At 40.0% G+C, this 17,872-nt stretch overlaps 1 protein-coding gene across 1 annotated transcript in view; it reads left to right on the forward strand.

Annotated features, from left to right (window-relative positions):
- The window catches only part of KIAA1217 (KIAA1217 ortholog), a 352,288-nt gene that overhangs the window by 7,284 nt on the left and 327,132 nt on the right, over positions 1 to 17,872 (forward strand). The window contains exon 2 of the mRNA XM_064635474.1: positions 14,021 to 14,126. Within this exon, the coding sequence (XP_064491544.1) occupies positions 14,063 to 14,126 (64 nt within the window). The 5' untranslated portion in view covers positions 14,021 to 14,062. The remainder of the gene's footprint in view (positions 1 to 14,020; positions 14,127 to 17,872) is intronic.

Raw genomic sequence — 17,872 nt, forward strand, 5'->3', positions numbered from 1 at the left:
AGGACTCATGGGACCTCATAATGTCTCTAGAGAGGCCTCCAGCAGACAGCAGGGACAGCTGTGGTGCCAGAACAGGTTGCTTAGGGCTTGATTCAGTCATGTTTGTGCAAGCTTATCTGTGGAGGTTTTCAAATATCTCAGGGCAACCTGTGCTGCTGCTTGACTCTTCTCCCAGTGAAAATGGCGTTATGGGTTATGGGTTTCTCCAGCCTGTATGATGTGTGCTTTTGTGTTAGATCTTGACTTTATTGTTTGCATTGCCTAACAGGATGTTTTACAATTTGATTTTAGAAGAAGAGGGTCAGTTCCCTAACTTAGATGTTTCACCTACGTGCTGGGGCTGTTTCTTTTGCCCACAGAGAAGTTGTGTGCCTTAGAATCCAGGCTAAAACCCACTTCTTGGGGCAGGAGGTGCAGGGAGTGAGGAAATGCCATGTGTGGGTTATGTTTGATATCCTGTCTCCATGGAGGTTAGGCAAATGGGGCAATGCCAAGTATTGGGTGTGCAAAAGTCCAAAGTCTAGCATTTGCAAAGCATTATGTGAGGCCAACACCAGGGACTAGTTCCTGAAGCTTTGTCAGTTTGTATTGTGCAGCTAGAAAAGCCATTGTTTAGTTGTTATCTCTGCTCCTCTGAAACTTGAGACCTGCAGTAGTTTGGGGTATTTTAGGTAAAAGACAAGCAGGTTAGTTTGAAGGACTTTCAGTAATGTTTCCAGTTACCTTGCTGCCTTCAAACTAGAAGTTCTTCTGTAGTAGGTGTCACGGGAGTGGTAAATTCGTGAATTACGACTCTTCAGCCTCTAGTTAGCACTTCCAAAATCACTTGGCAGGAAAATGGGAAAGACATTAAGCAATTCCTCAGCCTAGGTAAGCTTTAAACCCACTTCTCCACTACTCTAGCATCGTAAGTTGCTGAGGTCTGTTCACGTGTCTTCTGTTGAACTCTGCAGCTGAATGAACAAACTTCAATATCCTTGTGGGCAGGAAAACATAAAACTATTTCCTTTCTTTTAGAGTAATGGCAATGCTGAGGAAAATGGACCGATGAGTGCTACTGCCACTGAGCTAGAGTCTACTGTCTGCAGATGTGGTCTCTCAAGCTTTATCTGTGTTACTGTGAAGTGTCTAACTGCTGCTGTATTCACTAACAGTATTAATGATGGATACATCAGCTGTCAGTATGCTAATAAGCATCATTAACTATCCTCAAAGCTGCTAAATGACACAGCTGTTGAAAAGGCAGGAGTTGCAGGCATCCACGTGTCTGAGCTCCTCTTCCAGCTCTAATGGATGGAGCTCACTGAGGGAAAACCTGAGGGCAAAAGCTTGAAGGCAGATGAGTCTGTGTGAGAGATTCTTCCTTTTGATGTTTGCTTTAATGTTAACAGAGCACCAGGTCGCACTGGAATTGCTTGACTGGAGTTGTATTATTTTGGTGTCTAACAACCTGTGACCCTTTATTAGTTTCTGGTGTTATTATTGTAATTGCAATATGACATCTAAAAGTTTTCAAATGTTGCAGTGAGGTCATTGTGCCTTCCTTGGTTACTTGTAGGTGCAGATTTACTGGTAGCTAAACCTTTTTATTTTTCACTGTTCTCAGGGTGCCATCTTTTTTATGCTAAATGTTACAAATTTTCTTTGTAAACTAAGTATCTCTGTGGGCAGATAGTAATATCCCATTACTGTACTTTTGTAATTTCATAATGCAAGTCTTGTAACCAATTCTTTTATGGGGTTCTCTTTATGGCCTTTGCCACAGAGCTTGGTCTCTGGATTTCCCAATAAAGACCAAACCTCTGAATGCTTTATATCCTTCACAATAAATCAGACCATTCACAAGCATCCAACACAGAAATTAACGGTCTTCCATTTTTTTTTTTGCCTATGAAGGATAAAATCTCGCTCGCGTTTGCAGGAGGACTGCAAGGAGAAACGGGGCGCTTCTGCTGGGAGGGTGAGGTTAAATGGAAGTTGGGGAGGGAGATCTGCGGCACAAGGAGGAGGCGTTCAGTATCCGCTGCCCTTTGGGATTCTTGGGGGAAGTCAGAGGAGGGATGGGAGCGGCGGGCGCTGCCGGAGCGATCCGCGGCCACAGGAGGGAGCGCGGCGGCTCCGCGCCGGGCGCGGGGGCTGCTCTGCCCGGCTGCGCCCCCCGGCCCCGGCAGAGCGCACAGGGCAGGGTTTGTCCTTTGCGGGACATCTGCTCAGCCCTTCTATTCGCGGGGCCTCGCTTGCCGGGGCTGGGGCATCAATGCTATTTTATGTGTCCAGCGGAGTTTTAAAGGTTGCGTGGGGCGCTGTGTACAGGGTGAGAACAAGAGTCCCTTTCTTCCCCGGGCTGCCGGCCTCTGGAGCTGCTGGAAACTTTCAGTGAATGATAAAGTTATACTTTTCCTTCATCGTTTTATTTTCGTGGTTGACATTTTAAAAATTCTGATCAAATATCTGCAAAGGGCATCAAATAAGCCGAAAATTATTAAGATTCAAAGATCTTAACTTCCAAGATGAAGTTCAGTGATGTAAATATTTAAACCACAAATTCTTCGGTATATTAAGCTAGTCAGCGCAAATCTGTCTGGGGTTCTGTTGCCCACTCTGCTCAAAGGAACCATCATTTAGCCATACAACACTGTTGGACACAGTTGTTATAACAATGGCATTTCTCTATTTGTGATTCCATACTAAACTGAATTTTAAGGATACTTGCTTTTCTCACCATCTTCACATTCTATCACTACAAGGACTTCATTTCTCAAATGCTCAAAGCAACCCAAACACACTATGACCAAAGAATATCAATAACAGCATATCAGATGTTTCAATACATTGCTATTGTTTAAAATCAAAGTTCACCAGATGCATACGAGGTAATCAGGTGCTCCAGCCAGTCTTGGTAGTTCCTTAGGTGCAATGCACATTCGAATTCAGAGACACAGAGAAATCCACCTGACTCCTCATTTTACTGATGTCTCAGAACAATATTTCTAATCCCTTTCAGATTTGCCCAATTTTTTTTCCGATGGGGTCCTTTTTGCCTCCTGTTACATTTGCTCTAGAACAAGAAATGGAATGGAAGTGATGAAAAATATAGACACTTTTTCCTTTTGAGTCTATACCATGATATTTGACATGAAGCATAAAAGCGTAGAGGTATTCAGACAGACTGTCACCACATTGCAGCTATCTCTCAGATTCAGTATATTTTTTGTAGACCTGGATGTAGAGTCTACATTTGTGAGATTTGACACATGCTAGCAACTCCTAGCATGATGTCTAGGATCTTGAACCCACAAACTATCTTCACACCTCTTTCCCTTTACTCATTTTAGAAAGATATGGACATTAAACATACTATCCTCTTCTGAAATAAACCAACCCAGATGTACAAACAAATTAGTAATGTAGTAGAAAAATCACTAAGCCATAAAACCTAAAACCTCGAGGCTAGTTGTTCTGTAGTTGTATATCATATGCAACATTTAAGTATAACAATTTAGCTGTTCATTGTAACCAGGCAGAGCTGAAATACTGTGCTTATATCAGTTCATGAAATGTCAGGTACTAAATTGGAACTGATTAAATGTGTGATTAATTTAGTTGATGCATTCCTTTTGAACAACTGCAAACTAACGTGTGTAATAATAAAGTTGCGTTTTTGCACTCCAGTAAGTATAAGCAGAACTCTTTATTTGTCACCCGCTCCCCCTGATTTTGCTTTATCCAGCTGAAGAGCTGTAAAACTGTGAGACTTTCTGTTATGTGGAAGCAACAAGAAAAATATTTGTAGTCTCTTAAATAGTGTTTTTTGCCCAAAAAATGTCATATAGTTAAACCACAATTTTCTTCCATGCTTAAATATTAAATGACAGTAAACTTGTTGATTGTTGAGAATTGTTGATACAGCAATTCTGGGCTTGGTGATTGGCCTATTTATTTATTTATTTACTGTCTACTGGAACTTTTTTATTACCATGGTACAAAGGATAATTCTCGTAAGACAGTGACTAATGGAACAGATGCTTTATAGATGCTTTTAGTTTTGAATTTTGGAGCTAATACTAGCAGTTTTCAGGAATAATTAACACTTAGCTTCTTTCTGTAATAATGCTTAGCAGTGTTTTGTAGCTTATAGAAGGTACATTGCTGGACAAGCAGTGCTGAGTGCTTGTGTGCAGGATGGACACATCTGCCTGTGCAGCTCTTTCAGCAGAAGAATCAGTAAGTTTTGATAGTAGCACTACAGAGTGATTTGAAAATAATAAGCTGGAGAATTCAGTAGCTTCTATAAACTATGAGAGTTTTTGTTTTCTTGTGCATAGGGGAACATGACCTACTCATGTGACCATTAACTGATAGAGTCAGCAAGTTGGTGTGTGAAGTGGGGAAGGAAGGTTGGAGAGGTAAGTGACAAGTCTGTAGCTAACTGTCAGAATTTGGAAGGAATTACAATAGAAGTATTCTCCTAAAGTTACTGTTCCTACAGTTTGCTGCTGTCAGAGAACAGATGTGGCCTAATGAATATAAAAGTGTGGCCTGCCTTAAGTTTTACATAAGGTAGCAGTTCCACCTCTGATTCTCTGTTGCTGTCTCCCTCCAGTTCTGTTGGAGTTTTAGCTCTGTAGTACAGAAAGGAACATTTTATCCACATTTTGTCATTAAATGGTTGGCTTAGGTTCCCACTTGTCTCCTGAGACACATGTGCGAGCATATTTGGAGAACTTGCTTAATAGTTTCATAATCTGTTTTTATGAACAACTTCCATCTTTATTTCTTTGAGAAATACCTTCCAGGTGCAGTATATATCAGACAGGTTTGTCTGTGGGTGAGTATGCACCTCCTTAGTTGCACGTACCTTTTTCTGCAGTCTAAGGAAGGCTTGGTGTGCATTGGTGGTGCTGCTTTTAGAAAGAACAAAGGGCCTGGAGATGTAGAGCCTGAGATGGAACTGTATCACCTTGTGCTTGATGAAAGCTTACTTTGAACAACTGCTGTCCATAACACATGCTTTTGCTATATCACTCAGGTTAACTAAAAAGGATACTTTTTTATAATCTTCTTTTTCACTTTCCCCCTTTTTTTTTTCTATTTTTTTCCCCCAATTTCCATCATGAGCATGTTCAAAGTAGTTGTTGTTGGTACTAAACATGACAGAAAGCTGAGCAGGCAATCTGGGACTCATGTGCCATGCTCTGAGATGCCTTGTGACTGTTTGAAATGTGAATGAAACATCCAGGCTCTCTGAATACTTTCAGAGGTTTTGTTTTTTTGGTTGGTTTTTTTTTTTCGCATTGATACAGTTTTACTTCCTCATCTGGCATCTTGTGATATCAGAGAGAGAAGCTGGTGATGTACAAGAGTCTTGAGCTCCATCGCTTACACACACCACATCTGTTTCATACACCTGATCAGTCAGTTTATTAGAAATGGTGTTAAGAGATGTCAGGCTTTCAGAATAGATTTCTTTTAACTGTGCCATAGAGTACTGTGTGTTAAATATTACTTCATGTTTGTTTTTAAAAATTATGTTTGTCATCAAACACAACTACTACATAGTAGTTGAATAGTAAGTACAAACCAAAATGGTGGCAGGAAGCATAAATATTCTCACGTTTGGGAATGATGAAAGAAAATACCTTTTAATAACAATATCTTACTAAAATGAGTAAAGGTGGGGTGTGAAGGTTGTTTGTGGGCTCAAGATGCTGGACATCATGCTAGGAGTTACTAGGATGTCAAATATCACAAACATAGCCTCTACATCCAGGTTTATAATAAAATACTGATTCTGAGAGATGTCTGCAGTGTAGTGACTGTCTGAATACCTCTATGCTTTAATTCTTCATGTTAATTATCGTGGTATAGCCTCAAAAGGAAAAAGTGCCTATATTTTTACATTTCTGCTGTTGCCGTTCTTGTTCTAAAGCAAGTGCAAGAGATGGCAAAAATAAACTGAGGATCAGGTGGACTTCTGTGTATCTCTGATTTCGAATGTGCATTGCACCTAAGGAACTACCAAGACTGGCTGGACCACCTGATTACCTCGTATGCATCTGGTGAACTTTGATTTAGAAACAGCAGCAGTGTTTTAAAGCAGTTGAGAAGTTGCTGTTATTGATATTCTTTGGTCATAGTGTGTTTGGGTTGCTTTGAGCATTTGAGAAATGAAGTCCTTGTAGTGATAGAATGTGAAGATGGTGAGAAAAGCAAGTATCCTTAAAATTCAGTTTAGTATGGAATCACAAATAGAGAAATTCCATTGTTATAATAACTGTATCCAACAGTGTTGTATGGCTAAATGAGGCTGTTTGAATTTCTTAATTGAATTTTCATACCTAATGTTATTTGGATTCTTTCCAAATATAAGCTTAGTTCATTTTCCTGCATGTTATAAGATTAAACCATGGCAACATTAGGGTTTTTTTTCTTTCCCTTTGATTCTTAAGGTATTGTGAAAAGCTTGATTCCGCCCCTTCCCTTTCTATTTTGTGTTGTTTATGAGAGAAATGTGCATCTTTAAATTCCATTCCTTATATGTGGTAAAACCTTTTAAATATGTTGCTGAAGTGTTTAGCTGTTTAGCAGAGTGGTACCCTGTTATATTCACATATGTGCAGTTCTGTCATTCCTTAGTTGCTCTGTCTTGTCCGCTGTGGCATTTTAGTAGTCTTTTTTTGAGTTCTTGGATTTTTGTCTGGAGTTTACAACTGCATAGGATGGATTTGGCAGTAAGTCATTCCTGGTGTGTTTCTTGAAGTGACAATTACTAAGTAATGTTTTCTCTTTCTGAGATGTGTAGATTTGGATGCAAACAAGAAATAGGATTTATACTGTCTGTCTGCATTTATAAAAGTACTCTTTAGCTGTGAACAGGGATGACTGAAGCACAGCCAGGAAAACTTTATTTGATATTTGGGTGAATGCCATAAATAGAAGTCAGCTAACACATGCCTTTGTCTGTTGTTAAAATTCAACTTTAAATGGATTAATTTCTCAACCCTACCCTGCTGTGCAGAATCCTGAATATTAATAGCTTTTCCAAAGGTTAGTGGAACGCTGCAGTAACTGGTTTTTGTTCAGCTGTGAATTGCTTGCAAAACTACCTTTTTAATAGTAGCATTTTTGGTACTAAGTGTTATACTTTAAAAAATGCAAGAAACAACTTTTAGTTCTCATTTTTATTTTTAAGTACAACAAATAATGATATCATCGTTGGAATAAAATTTTAATGACTGTAGGGGTTAATTATATATTACTGATCATCTTTCTTTGAAATAGAAGTGACTGTCTTTCAGCAAATTCTTCTATCTTCACTAACATACTGTAGTGTGCATTTCAATGTTGGAGTAGCAGCATTTGCAGGTAAGATTTGGATTTTACATTGTCCAGAGCTGCATCATCAACATGGAGTGCTTAGATCCTCTGCTCAGTGTTCAGAGTGGAGCTGTGCCAACATAAACTTTTTAATCATAAAGTTTTCTAGTGCAGGTAGAACTGTGACATCTGCCTTTCCCTGTGTGCTCATGAATTGTGTTGATTTAGGGTTTGCTTCTTTTGTCTAAAGCCAGAGGAAACTGTAAGGAAGATTTTCTGTTTGGCTGTGTAAAACATCCTTGTGTACGCTGCAGTTTCTTTGAAAACCTGCCACTGTTGCTATAGCATCAGTATAGCTCTGTCAGTATTGATGATAACAGGAGCACCGGTGGGAAGACTTCCTTCCAGTTTTTTACTGCTTTACAGATACTCTGAATATACTGTGGCAGATAGAGGGAGGGAATAGCACTCTATAGTTTGTTTCCACTGTCCTTTCTTTAGGGGTACTACTCAAATGAAAGCACTTGAGGAATATTAGGAAGCATACCAAGTGTCTTGCTGACTTAATTTCATTTGAGAGCTGTGTGAAAAGTAGTCGTCCAGATAGTGCTGGAAAACTCATTCCAAATACCTCAATATCAACAGGAACAGAAGGGAGTAGTCTTTGTGTATTTATAAATTAATCACATTATTTTGAGATGTACTTGAAGACATTAAATAAAAGCATTGTTTTAGTCAGTCTTACCTAGTGGATTGAGCATTAGATAAGACAAATTTGTGTCCTGCTGAATGATGACTGGCTGAGAAGCCTTGTGAGTTATGTTCTTTCTATGTCTCTGTTTCTGCATCTGCAAATTCTGCTGTGCCTTTTGCAATTGGGTATGTCTGTCTCGTATTGGCCTCATAAGTCACCAACGTGCCCGTAACAAATGTGGATAGAGCCTTCCCAAATCTTCGTTCGCGAAGCCCAGCCATGATATCTCAGTTTCTGCATCTGCAAATATAGGAGTAGTCAGACTGACAACTTTGTAGAAAGTGTCTGCATCAATAGTGTACAGTGCCCTTTTGCTCACTTTCACTAAGTGTAGGTTTTCTTCTTGCTCTTTGGTTTTTGCCGTGCAGGTATGGTTAAATCTTTATGGTCATCTGACTTGGCAGAGTAAGGTTTATAGTTGGACTTATTGACCATAAAGGTCTTTTCCAACCTAAATGATTCTATGATTCTGTCCTGAATAATTCTAAAGAATAGGAGACTGAAAACATATGAATTGATAATAACTTTATGACTTATCTGATTGCTGAAAACAATTCTTTTCTTTCCTAAATTACTGATCTCAAGGTACCACAGCTAAATGCAGATGTTCCTGTGCACTGTAGCTAATGTACCACTTGTGTGTGTATGTGACTTATCTGCCTGGGGTGGTGGGCCCCTTGGCTTTCATCTGAAATGATGTCAAGGGTGCAGAGGTGTGTAAGGCACAACATTTGGATGCTTTCATATATCCAAAACGGAAGCTGTTCTGCTCTACTCTTCCATTTGGAGAGATTAATTTCAAGCGAAAAATATGTTAAGAGCTACTTTTGTTTACAAAAGTGCACATCAGTGCTGAAGAGGCTTGGAAGGATTTCAGATCTGCTTGTGCTTTTGCACTAAATGGATGATTTCTGGTGGTTTTATTCTGCTGCCCTTGCTACTATGTCTGTTTCTGCATTTTCCCATCATGTGGGCTATTTATCCCATCCTCGAGCCATTGCCTTCCTGCATGGGTGACTTAAGGTATGTTCTGTGTTTTGTTCTGTGTCTGCAGGCATCATCTCTGCTTGGTCCATGGATAGGAAGGGGAAATGGGCTCTTTCCATCTTACATTGTGCTATACAGTTCAATTAGCTACATTTTATTTATAGCTCAGTGTGGCATAACTTTCCCCTCAGCAGAGCCCTCTTCTCTCAGGGCAGTTCTCGAACCTGCCTCTTGTATGTGTGGTGACAAACATTCGTGTCATTTGCCGCTTGCGTGAATTCTTGTGCTTCAGGAAAGGGGAAGCAAAGAGGGGAAAACACACTTTTAAAAAATCTTGTTTTCTTTTACCCTGCTTAGTGTAGTGGTGGAGAGGAATCTTCTCCAGGTCCCATATGTTAACAATGCAGCAGGGCACAAATGAAACTGCTGTTCCAGTGCTGGGAAAAGCATGACTGAGGCACATGGGAGGAGCTTGGTGAGCACCCTGGCCCTGCACCTTGTTGCAGGGGAATCTGCCAGCTTCTCTGCCTGGTCACCATGCTCAAACTCTTGTACCTTCCAGGGCTTTCCGTGAAGGATGGTGTGTTCCCTTCTTGGAGACTTAATCTGAGTCTTAAAGATACATGCGAAATAGCAGGGCAAGAGAGTGAAAAGCAAAATGTGTGAAAGGATTTCTTGAAAGGATTTCTGAGTCTTGAAAGACCTGGGCAGCTCAGGTTTTCTGAGATGTACAAAGAAGCTTTAACATTTAGAATTTAATTTTATTTATTAATCTCTTTGTTTATCATTAAATTACTCTTCAGTTTTTCTAATTTACGTTGTTCATCTTCTTTCTTTGCTTTTTACATCCATTTCTTATGGATTAACAGTATTACTCATTCAAAGGGTGTAGCTATGAAACATAATGAACATATATTTTGACAGTTCAGAACCCTTTTTTAAATTATTATTAGGAAATAGGTTAAGCAATTAATGTATGATAGTGAGACACTAAGAAAGAATTAAACAACCCCTCTCTCCTTGGTTTGGTCTACATTAATTCCCTCGTGTTGCTTGCCATAGCTCTCATCTGCTGTCTCCAACACCTTCCCATCCCAAAGTTAACTGTTTTTCCTTCTTGTGGGTAGTGGAGATCCTGGTGAGGTCATCTGGGGAGCAAGATCCCTAAAGTCAGTTTGTGGAAGGCTGCTTAAGCTGCTGACACTGGAGATTGAAAGGTCCTGTGTCAGTCCCATGCTGGAGAGTGAATAGGTGGTGCAGTTCTTGTAGTGCATAACTTTTCTGCTTTAAAGTTGAAACGGAGTTCATGTTTATACTTTTGAATGCTTCATATTTAAAAATAAGAGTAATTATCTGTAGTGGCACACTAAATAAACTGCTTTTTTCCATCTTCAGAAACACTTTTCCCCTGGAGAATTCAGCAGCAACAGTATAAGGCAGTTGCTGTGCTCAGAGTATGTGATTTCTTTCCTGGCCCTGGACTTTTATCTTTTTGAAGAATATTTTATGATTCAGAACACTTGGTCACATCTGGTACTTCTCAAAAATGGTTGCTTTTCCAAGAATAGCATGCAAACATGAAATCAGAATCACAAGCAGATGTTTGCTAATATGGCCATAGATAACCTTTCAGCTCATGTTTAATAAATAACCATCTGTAAAGAATGCATATTAATAGAGAACAGAGATAATTTCTGTCAGTGTTGATATGTTAACTTTACTATATTGCTGATATTGTACTTATTACTACAAAATAGCACTATTTATTGTATAAAATTGTCAGCTGCTGTTTACAGAAAAGTGACATTTTTGTCATTGCTCTTTTCAACCTGAAAATGTTTGCTTTTATTTAAAGAACACAGGATGACTACCTGGGTCAACAACATTGCTAATTATGGCTTAATTTTTTCGTCCATCGATAAATTATTTGTCGGAGAGCTGTGGAATGTAGGGAATTTCTGGCTTTTTCTTTGCCTTTGCATTTTCAGTGAACTTGGTGCGGCTCTTGCAATTGGGCTAGTAAAAGTGGGATATTTGCTCCCTTTACTGCTGCCCTCGAAGAAGCATATTTAGGCTTATTAAAAAAATATCTGTTTCATAAGGCAGACTGGTAGTCTTTTGTTCTCTTCTTACATTATTCTTCCTTTAACTTATATTTAGTTTGGGATAGTTCAGCGTACAAATGAAGCTGACAATAGTTTTCCTTCTCTGAAAAGTCTGCCTGTTACTGCTGGAGGAGGATACAAAGGCGTAGGCTATGGTGCCCACTGCCCCTACCCTTTTAGAAGGGTCCTCGTCACAGTGGGCCCCTAATTGGTGGCAAAATGTATTCAGATGCCATCATAGGGAAGGCATGACATGGGACAATGTCAGAAGTGTCCCTTAAGCAGCAAGAGCTGTGGTGTCTGGATGCTCTAAGCATGAGGCAATTGCCATCTGCTTTCTGCTGAGGTATCCAGTACGTCACGTCCTTAGTGCAGCTCTTGGTGTTTTGGGAGTTCAGAATGGGCGTGACTACTTGTACATCTGAAAAATAAGTGTTGGCAGAGGCAGGTTTAGGAGGCATGCAGGTTACCAAATCTGCTTACCCAAAGGATGAACTTGGTAAGGGAGAGGGGTGAAGTACATTGGGGTGGTGCTGGATGGGCTGTGCCACCAGCAGGACCCTTCAGACCCCCTCCTCTGGCTCCAGAGAGCTGGGCTTCCTGGTGGAGCTGGACAGCAGAGCAGGACCAGTCAGCAATTGGGCAGGTGGAGAGGTGTGAGATGGGTTAAGTGCCAAAATAGGTTCATGTGAGTAAACCCATAGGTATATGTTTGGGGCTTTTTTTGGTGTATTTATTTATTTAATTTAAGTCTAGGAACTTTGAAGCATCTCACTTGATGCTAATACTGACATTCCTTAGAAATAGAGATGCACATGAGCATAGCAAGTACATTGCAGCATCCAAATTTGCAGATGATGGGAAAGAACTGTTTGGGAAAGATAGCACAGTACTGAGAATTCATTAGAGCATTGCTTGCATTATAGTTGAAATACCTTCAAAGAGAAACTAACAATTGAAAAAAGTTCAGAAGCAGAAGAGCCTTGCAGGCATTAGGGAAGGGGTGGGTAGAAGCTTATGTCTTAACAAAATATCCCCAGCTAGAATATTATTTTACATCTCTGCTCTCTAGTTCTCTCCCTTGATTATTTACAAATGGAAAATAAAATTTACAATTATACCTGATTAGATATTTTTAGTTCTCAACAAAGCATGTTTATGTTCTGTATGCAGTTATTACAGAGTTGCTGGGCACAATTTGTGTTCAAGCAATTTAGTCTCTTCTGTTTTGTATGGAGAACGAACTATGTTCTCCAACTATAGCACTCTTTAGAAAAAGGATATTCTATATTTTATATTATTTTTAACCAGTAATTATTTTCCAATTTTATAGTGAAAATTCACCTAATTTAATCAAGTATAGCCTGTACAAAAGATTTTGATTATGCAAGTTGTGATTGTGTAGACTGCATTCAGGTTTAAATAAGCAGTGTTGCCATTCTCAGTTCAGAAAACATAAATCCAGCAACTATCTCTGGCTCCTTTTCCTTCTCCTGACTCACTTATTTGTACATGTTCAAGTATGTTGGCCCTTTCAATCCTAAATGTGAATCTGTGGTTCTTGTTAATGGATTGTCTGGGCTTGTTCTGAAAAATGCCACTTGTGCATCTCGGCATTGATGTTGGAGGCAATACCAAAGCATCTTGTTAGTGCCATATTCTTTTACTGGGAAAAGGAGAGGCAGAGGCATTGGGATTCTGCCTTTTGTTTTCTCTTAAGGTGGTTTGAGGTTCACTAATGGGGCCAGCCATTTTCAGATGTGACCAGTAGTTTCCTGTTATGCAGTGCTCTTAAAACTACATTTGTTTTGAAGTTTTGACAGAGCATAGGCTGTGTTTATCAGCCTACAAGACTTTGTGAATATGGAATGTTGTCCTTAGTTTGGGAAATGTCACTTAAACACTGTCAAATGCAAGTTAAAGGGCAAATTGTATAATTATATCTCAGCCTTTTGGTAGATTCCCATTGTTTGGTGTACTTTTGATAATGCTCATTATTTCAAGGTGTTATCACCTTGAACCTGGATCACATTAGTTGCATTGTTAATCTTTAAACTTATACTGTTCTTCTTGAGTGATGGAAATAATGTTATTTTTCTTTTTAACTTTTTTGCTTCTAAGATATAATGTTTTATTTGAAATCACTAGAAGTAACTTAAAATGGATGAAGCTTGGAAAGGGGTATCAGTGAAATAAGACTGAAATACAATATTACAAATGCTGTACAAGTGACTGTTCCCCATCTTCGGATTGGAAGTACCCTGCAGGTGTGTCTGCCTGGGGAGGGTGTTTGGGGGATTCACCTAGAAGCTTCCTGCAACCTTGAGGCACCAGTTGGCCTAGACTCCAGCATTTTGCACCCTTTTGCAGCCTGGTGTGTACCAAAGTCAATCACAGTCATCACAGCTTCCCCATTTCTGGAATGCATTCATTATGTGAAAATCCAGACACTTCCTCCTGCAATTCCCACCTCAAATTCTTATCTTAGGACAAATCACATTGCCAAATAGAGACAATTGCAGGGGAGAGGGGATGTGTGTGTGGAGAGTATGCTACTGGAAGCCCTCACTATCTTTTGTTGCTGTCACCCAGCTGCAGGGCACCACTGCTGGGTTAAAAATGTTTGGTTTTGAGATCATTGCAATATTTTCTGATGTGAATAGCTGTTAAATTGCTAATACTTCCTGCTTTAATTGCGTTTTACCAAACAATGTTTTGGTTGGTCAGCCTCGATGATGTGTTGTTCGCAGGGTTTTCAGCTGTGGCAGTGCTGCAGCTGTCTGTGGGAAGCTGTCAGTACTGGTTTCCAAAGGGGCATCGGCACATTCACTCTTGACTCCCTTTTCCCCTGTTTTAGGTTTCCCGAAGCTGCTGCTCGTTCATGCTGTGATGCCCCGGCATGCCTCATGGCAGAGCTGCCCGGCCGCCCCGCTGGAGCGTGGCTCTCCCCTGTAGGGAGCTGGGTAAGTGTGAAACCTCATCCTCGGTGCTGGAAATGCTGCCTGCCCACATCTCCTGTCTTCACAAACCTGGTGACGTGGGCTGCTTTCATCAGCCTCTTTTTGCATGTGTGTCTTATTTCTGACATTCTTGGAGACAGATTCTTCTGGAGAGATGATTATGTGCTAAATGGGTAGGGAGGATATAAAAGCAGAATTGGAGATGTTCACTGAGATTTGAGCTGTTCCTTCATTGTATCTTTTTTATATATATACAGAAGATAAGCCTTGGGGTGAGGAAGGTAGGGCTACCTGTTATGGGATAATTACTCTTTATGCAGTAAAGTTGTATCATTTTCCTCACAGAAAAGTAAGGTGTGGTGGGTAGCTGGGACCTCCTGTTTGACCCTCTAAAAAAGACATTTGTCTATGTTCAGTCCCTGAATTGGACTTGGGCCTTTTTTTGTGATTTTAGCAGTGTATAGATCACTGTGTCTGCTAGGGAGTCTTGCTGAGAAGCAGAAAACTCTACTTATGGTTCTCATATTTGGGAATAAATCTAGATATTTACATGTCAGTATTTGTGGGTTTATTATTGATGATTATTGAATATTAGACAGAACTATGGACTTCTGGACCTGGATCCTTCTCATAATAGCCTTGGCAACAAGTGGTGGGTGATTGATGTTGCTGAGAGAAAATGTGAATATTTATGTCATCCACGCTGATGTGAAGCTGCTTGTGAAATCGTTGTCAGCAGAGCACCATCAGTATATTGGTAACAGTTACTAACTTCTGACCAGGTACTGTTCAGGCAATAAACACGTTGAGGACTGTGGCTGCTCTCTGTGCCCCTGGAGGGATTGCCCTATTATTTGCTTCTTGGGTGGGCTGTGTGAGCAACTTGCTTCTCTCATCTTCAGGTCTGATTAGTGGAGCTACCTTGTTACCAGGTTTTGTGGGACTGAACCACCACTATTACCGCAAATGTTTGAAGCTGTTTCTGTTCATCGTGCTTTGCTTTCATTACTGTCTGTCTTGAGACAGACTGAGTTTAAATTCACCTTACTGCTATGTTTGTACTTCTGAGGGCCAGACTCTGAGTCTGTGCAACACACCTTCTTTGAATCTGAAGTACTTTTTTTGAAGTAGGTTTAGTACTTGAAAGTCACCTCCCCTTTGGGATTTTGCTTCCAATCCAAGCTTGGAGATAGCAAAGCTTTGAAGTGGGGTCTGGGAAGGTAGTGTGTCAGTCTTTCCCTGTAGGTCTTGTTAGTGACACTCCAACCTTTTGTATCTGCTTTAAGGAAACATTTTCCAGATTTTTTTTAAACTCTTTCCCTGTTGATTATTCAATTAATTGATTTTATTTGGAATAGGGCGGATCTAATTCAGTAGAAATTTGCCTTATGGTTGTTTTTAATGCCGCTTTTATGTGTGAGCATTTTCCAGTAGTAGATTTTTTGGGCATCAGTTGATTCACCCATGTCTAGCATTCACTACAGGTTGATTCTTTTTTATGGAAACAACTGATTTTGACCAGCTTAGTTATACCAAATGAAATAGGTCTATTTTAGGCAACCTGATTTCAAAATGGGAATGGCTATGTGGAGGATGGAGCTGCAGCACACTGACGTTTCCCAGCCTTGGCTGAACTGGTGTGGATTTCCAGCACACTACAGTGATTTTTTAGGATTTAAAAAGAAACTGCTGCAGTAGCTGGGTAGCTGGGGTTGAAGGCTGACGAGCAGATTGAGCTTCATCAACCTGACACTACTGTACCTCTCCACTCTTCCCCTGCACCACTCTCAGGCTTGTACTTGGACAATCCTGAAAAAAATGAGGAGGTTAAAGGAAATCTTGTGATTGTTTATTGCTATTTATCGCTGTTACCCTGCTGCTATGAATATTCACTACATCTATTTGGCTAATTGAATTACATGCTCATTGCTTACCAAACTTGCAAGTTCAGAAGGTGTTTTTGTTTTAATTTCTGCTTTTCAAAATTTCTGTTTTCCGGGAGTGATGGGAAGTGTGTGTGTGTGTGTGTGTGTGTGTGTGTGTGTGCTCCTGGGTTCCATGGTATTTTTTACTCCAGATTTTCCTTCTGAGACCTTATCTCTGCATATATATTCATGTTGGGTGTTTGTATTGTAAGTGCCCAAGTTGGAAATGGGCTTTCCTTGATAGTGTGCATAAGGCATTTGCACCCTGTCTTTCCTGTGCCTGTGTGCATAAGCAAAACAGCTGTACCTGATAAATGATTTTCACTTTCAGTCATTTAAATGAGTCAGAATTCTTTTACTTTACAGATTTTGCCTTTGCCATTGTGTTGCTCTCAGGACTGTTTTCTCTCCTTATTCTTTTGTATGTGTCTGGGGGTGTGTGGTTTTTGCATTTCTCTCCTGCTTTCACCTTTCTTTGGATGTTAATTGAAGGGAACATCCTAGTTTACGGCACTTCTTTATCAGCCCTTTCCTCATTTTCCTTCCTTTCTTTCTGGGATGCCTGTAAACTTTGCCCATCCTGGGATGGGATGCTTGTATCAGAGATGTTCTTATGAGGTGATTGAATTGTATGGGAGGAAACTGCATCCTGTACAAATACTCAGTTTGCTGATCTTTTAAGCTCTACTTTGTTTTTTAAAAAATCAATTTACAAAGTATGTATATGTGTGAACATGTTTACTTTGTCAGTTTGGATTCCTTCTCAGTCCTGGCAGGTCAAGAGAGTTGGCACTGAGAGCATTTGCCTGTCTCTGCAACCATTTATTTATTTATTTATTTACTGTATATATATATATAAAAAATATTTGAAATTATTCTTCTGAAAACTGTGAGGTCCTGAGAGAGGCAGATGGTCTGTAAAAACGAGTACTGCAAAACTCTTTTTAACTTCTTCTGTGCTCCAAGATGTAGTACTTAGGAGCTCCTGGATCCTGACATGCTGAACAGAGCTATGACAAAGAGGCCCCATGTTCCTCCTTATCTTTTTCATGCTGGAGCAGATTCATTTACCACCTACTGTAGCCTCAATTCTGTAGCCCTCAGCACTGCTGTAGTACCTTTTTGGTGAGAACATATAGATGTCTCTTTTAATTGGAGACTTAAATTTATCTGCTCTCTGAGATGATAGTTCCACCCTCCTCCTCAAGCTGTAGAAATACTGTGTCTTCCATTGAAGTGTCAAGAAGGAGACTAGCTACCATCACATTGACCTGAGAGGCTGGGCACAGCATTTGCCGTGGGCATGACTTGGGCAACATCAACATGATAAATGTATGATACCTCCCACTGAGCCCCAGAGCATCATATTCCTCCTTAGGCAGTGAGTCTTTTCCCGTTTTCAAGGCAGATGCATTTGTATCTGAAGACAAAAACTGCCAAAATTATTTATCAACCTTTTCCTTTATGTCTGGTGAGGTACAAGGACCAGAACACAAGGCTGTCTGTGCCACTCAGGTACACAAGATAGTGTGTAAAGCAGTGTGATGCACAAGCAGACATGTAAAATGCAGCAGGTATCAATCAGTAACACCTGTTACTGTGTTCTTTTAAAATTAACCTTTGGCATATCCCAACATTCAAAAACAATTAAAAAAAATTAGTGCTGGAATTTTGATGATGAGACATAACATGGGCAAAATGTTACAGCAGTCAGGTTTGTCAGTGATGTTCACATGCTTTTCTCTGTACCACTTTCATTGCTATCTTAATTTTAAATAAATTGCTCCTATGTTATACAGTCCTGACCACTTTGAATCCGATATG

Source organism: Pseudopipra pipra, chromosome 1 (genome assembly GCF_036250125.1).
Source record: "Pseudopipra pipra isolate bDixPip1 chromosome 1, bDixPip1.hap1, whole genome shotgun sequence".
In the NCBI taxonomy this organism is placed as follows: Eukaryota; Metazoa; Chordata; class Aves; order Passeriformes; family Pipridae; genus Pseudopipra; species Pseudopipra pipra.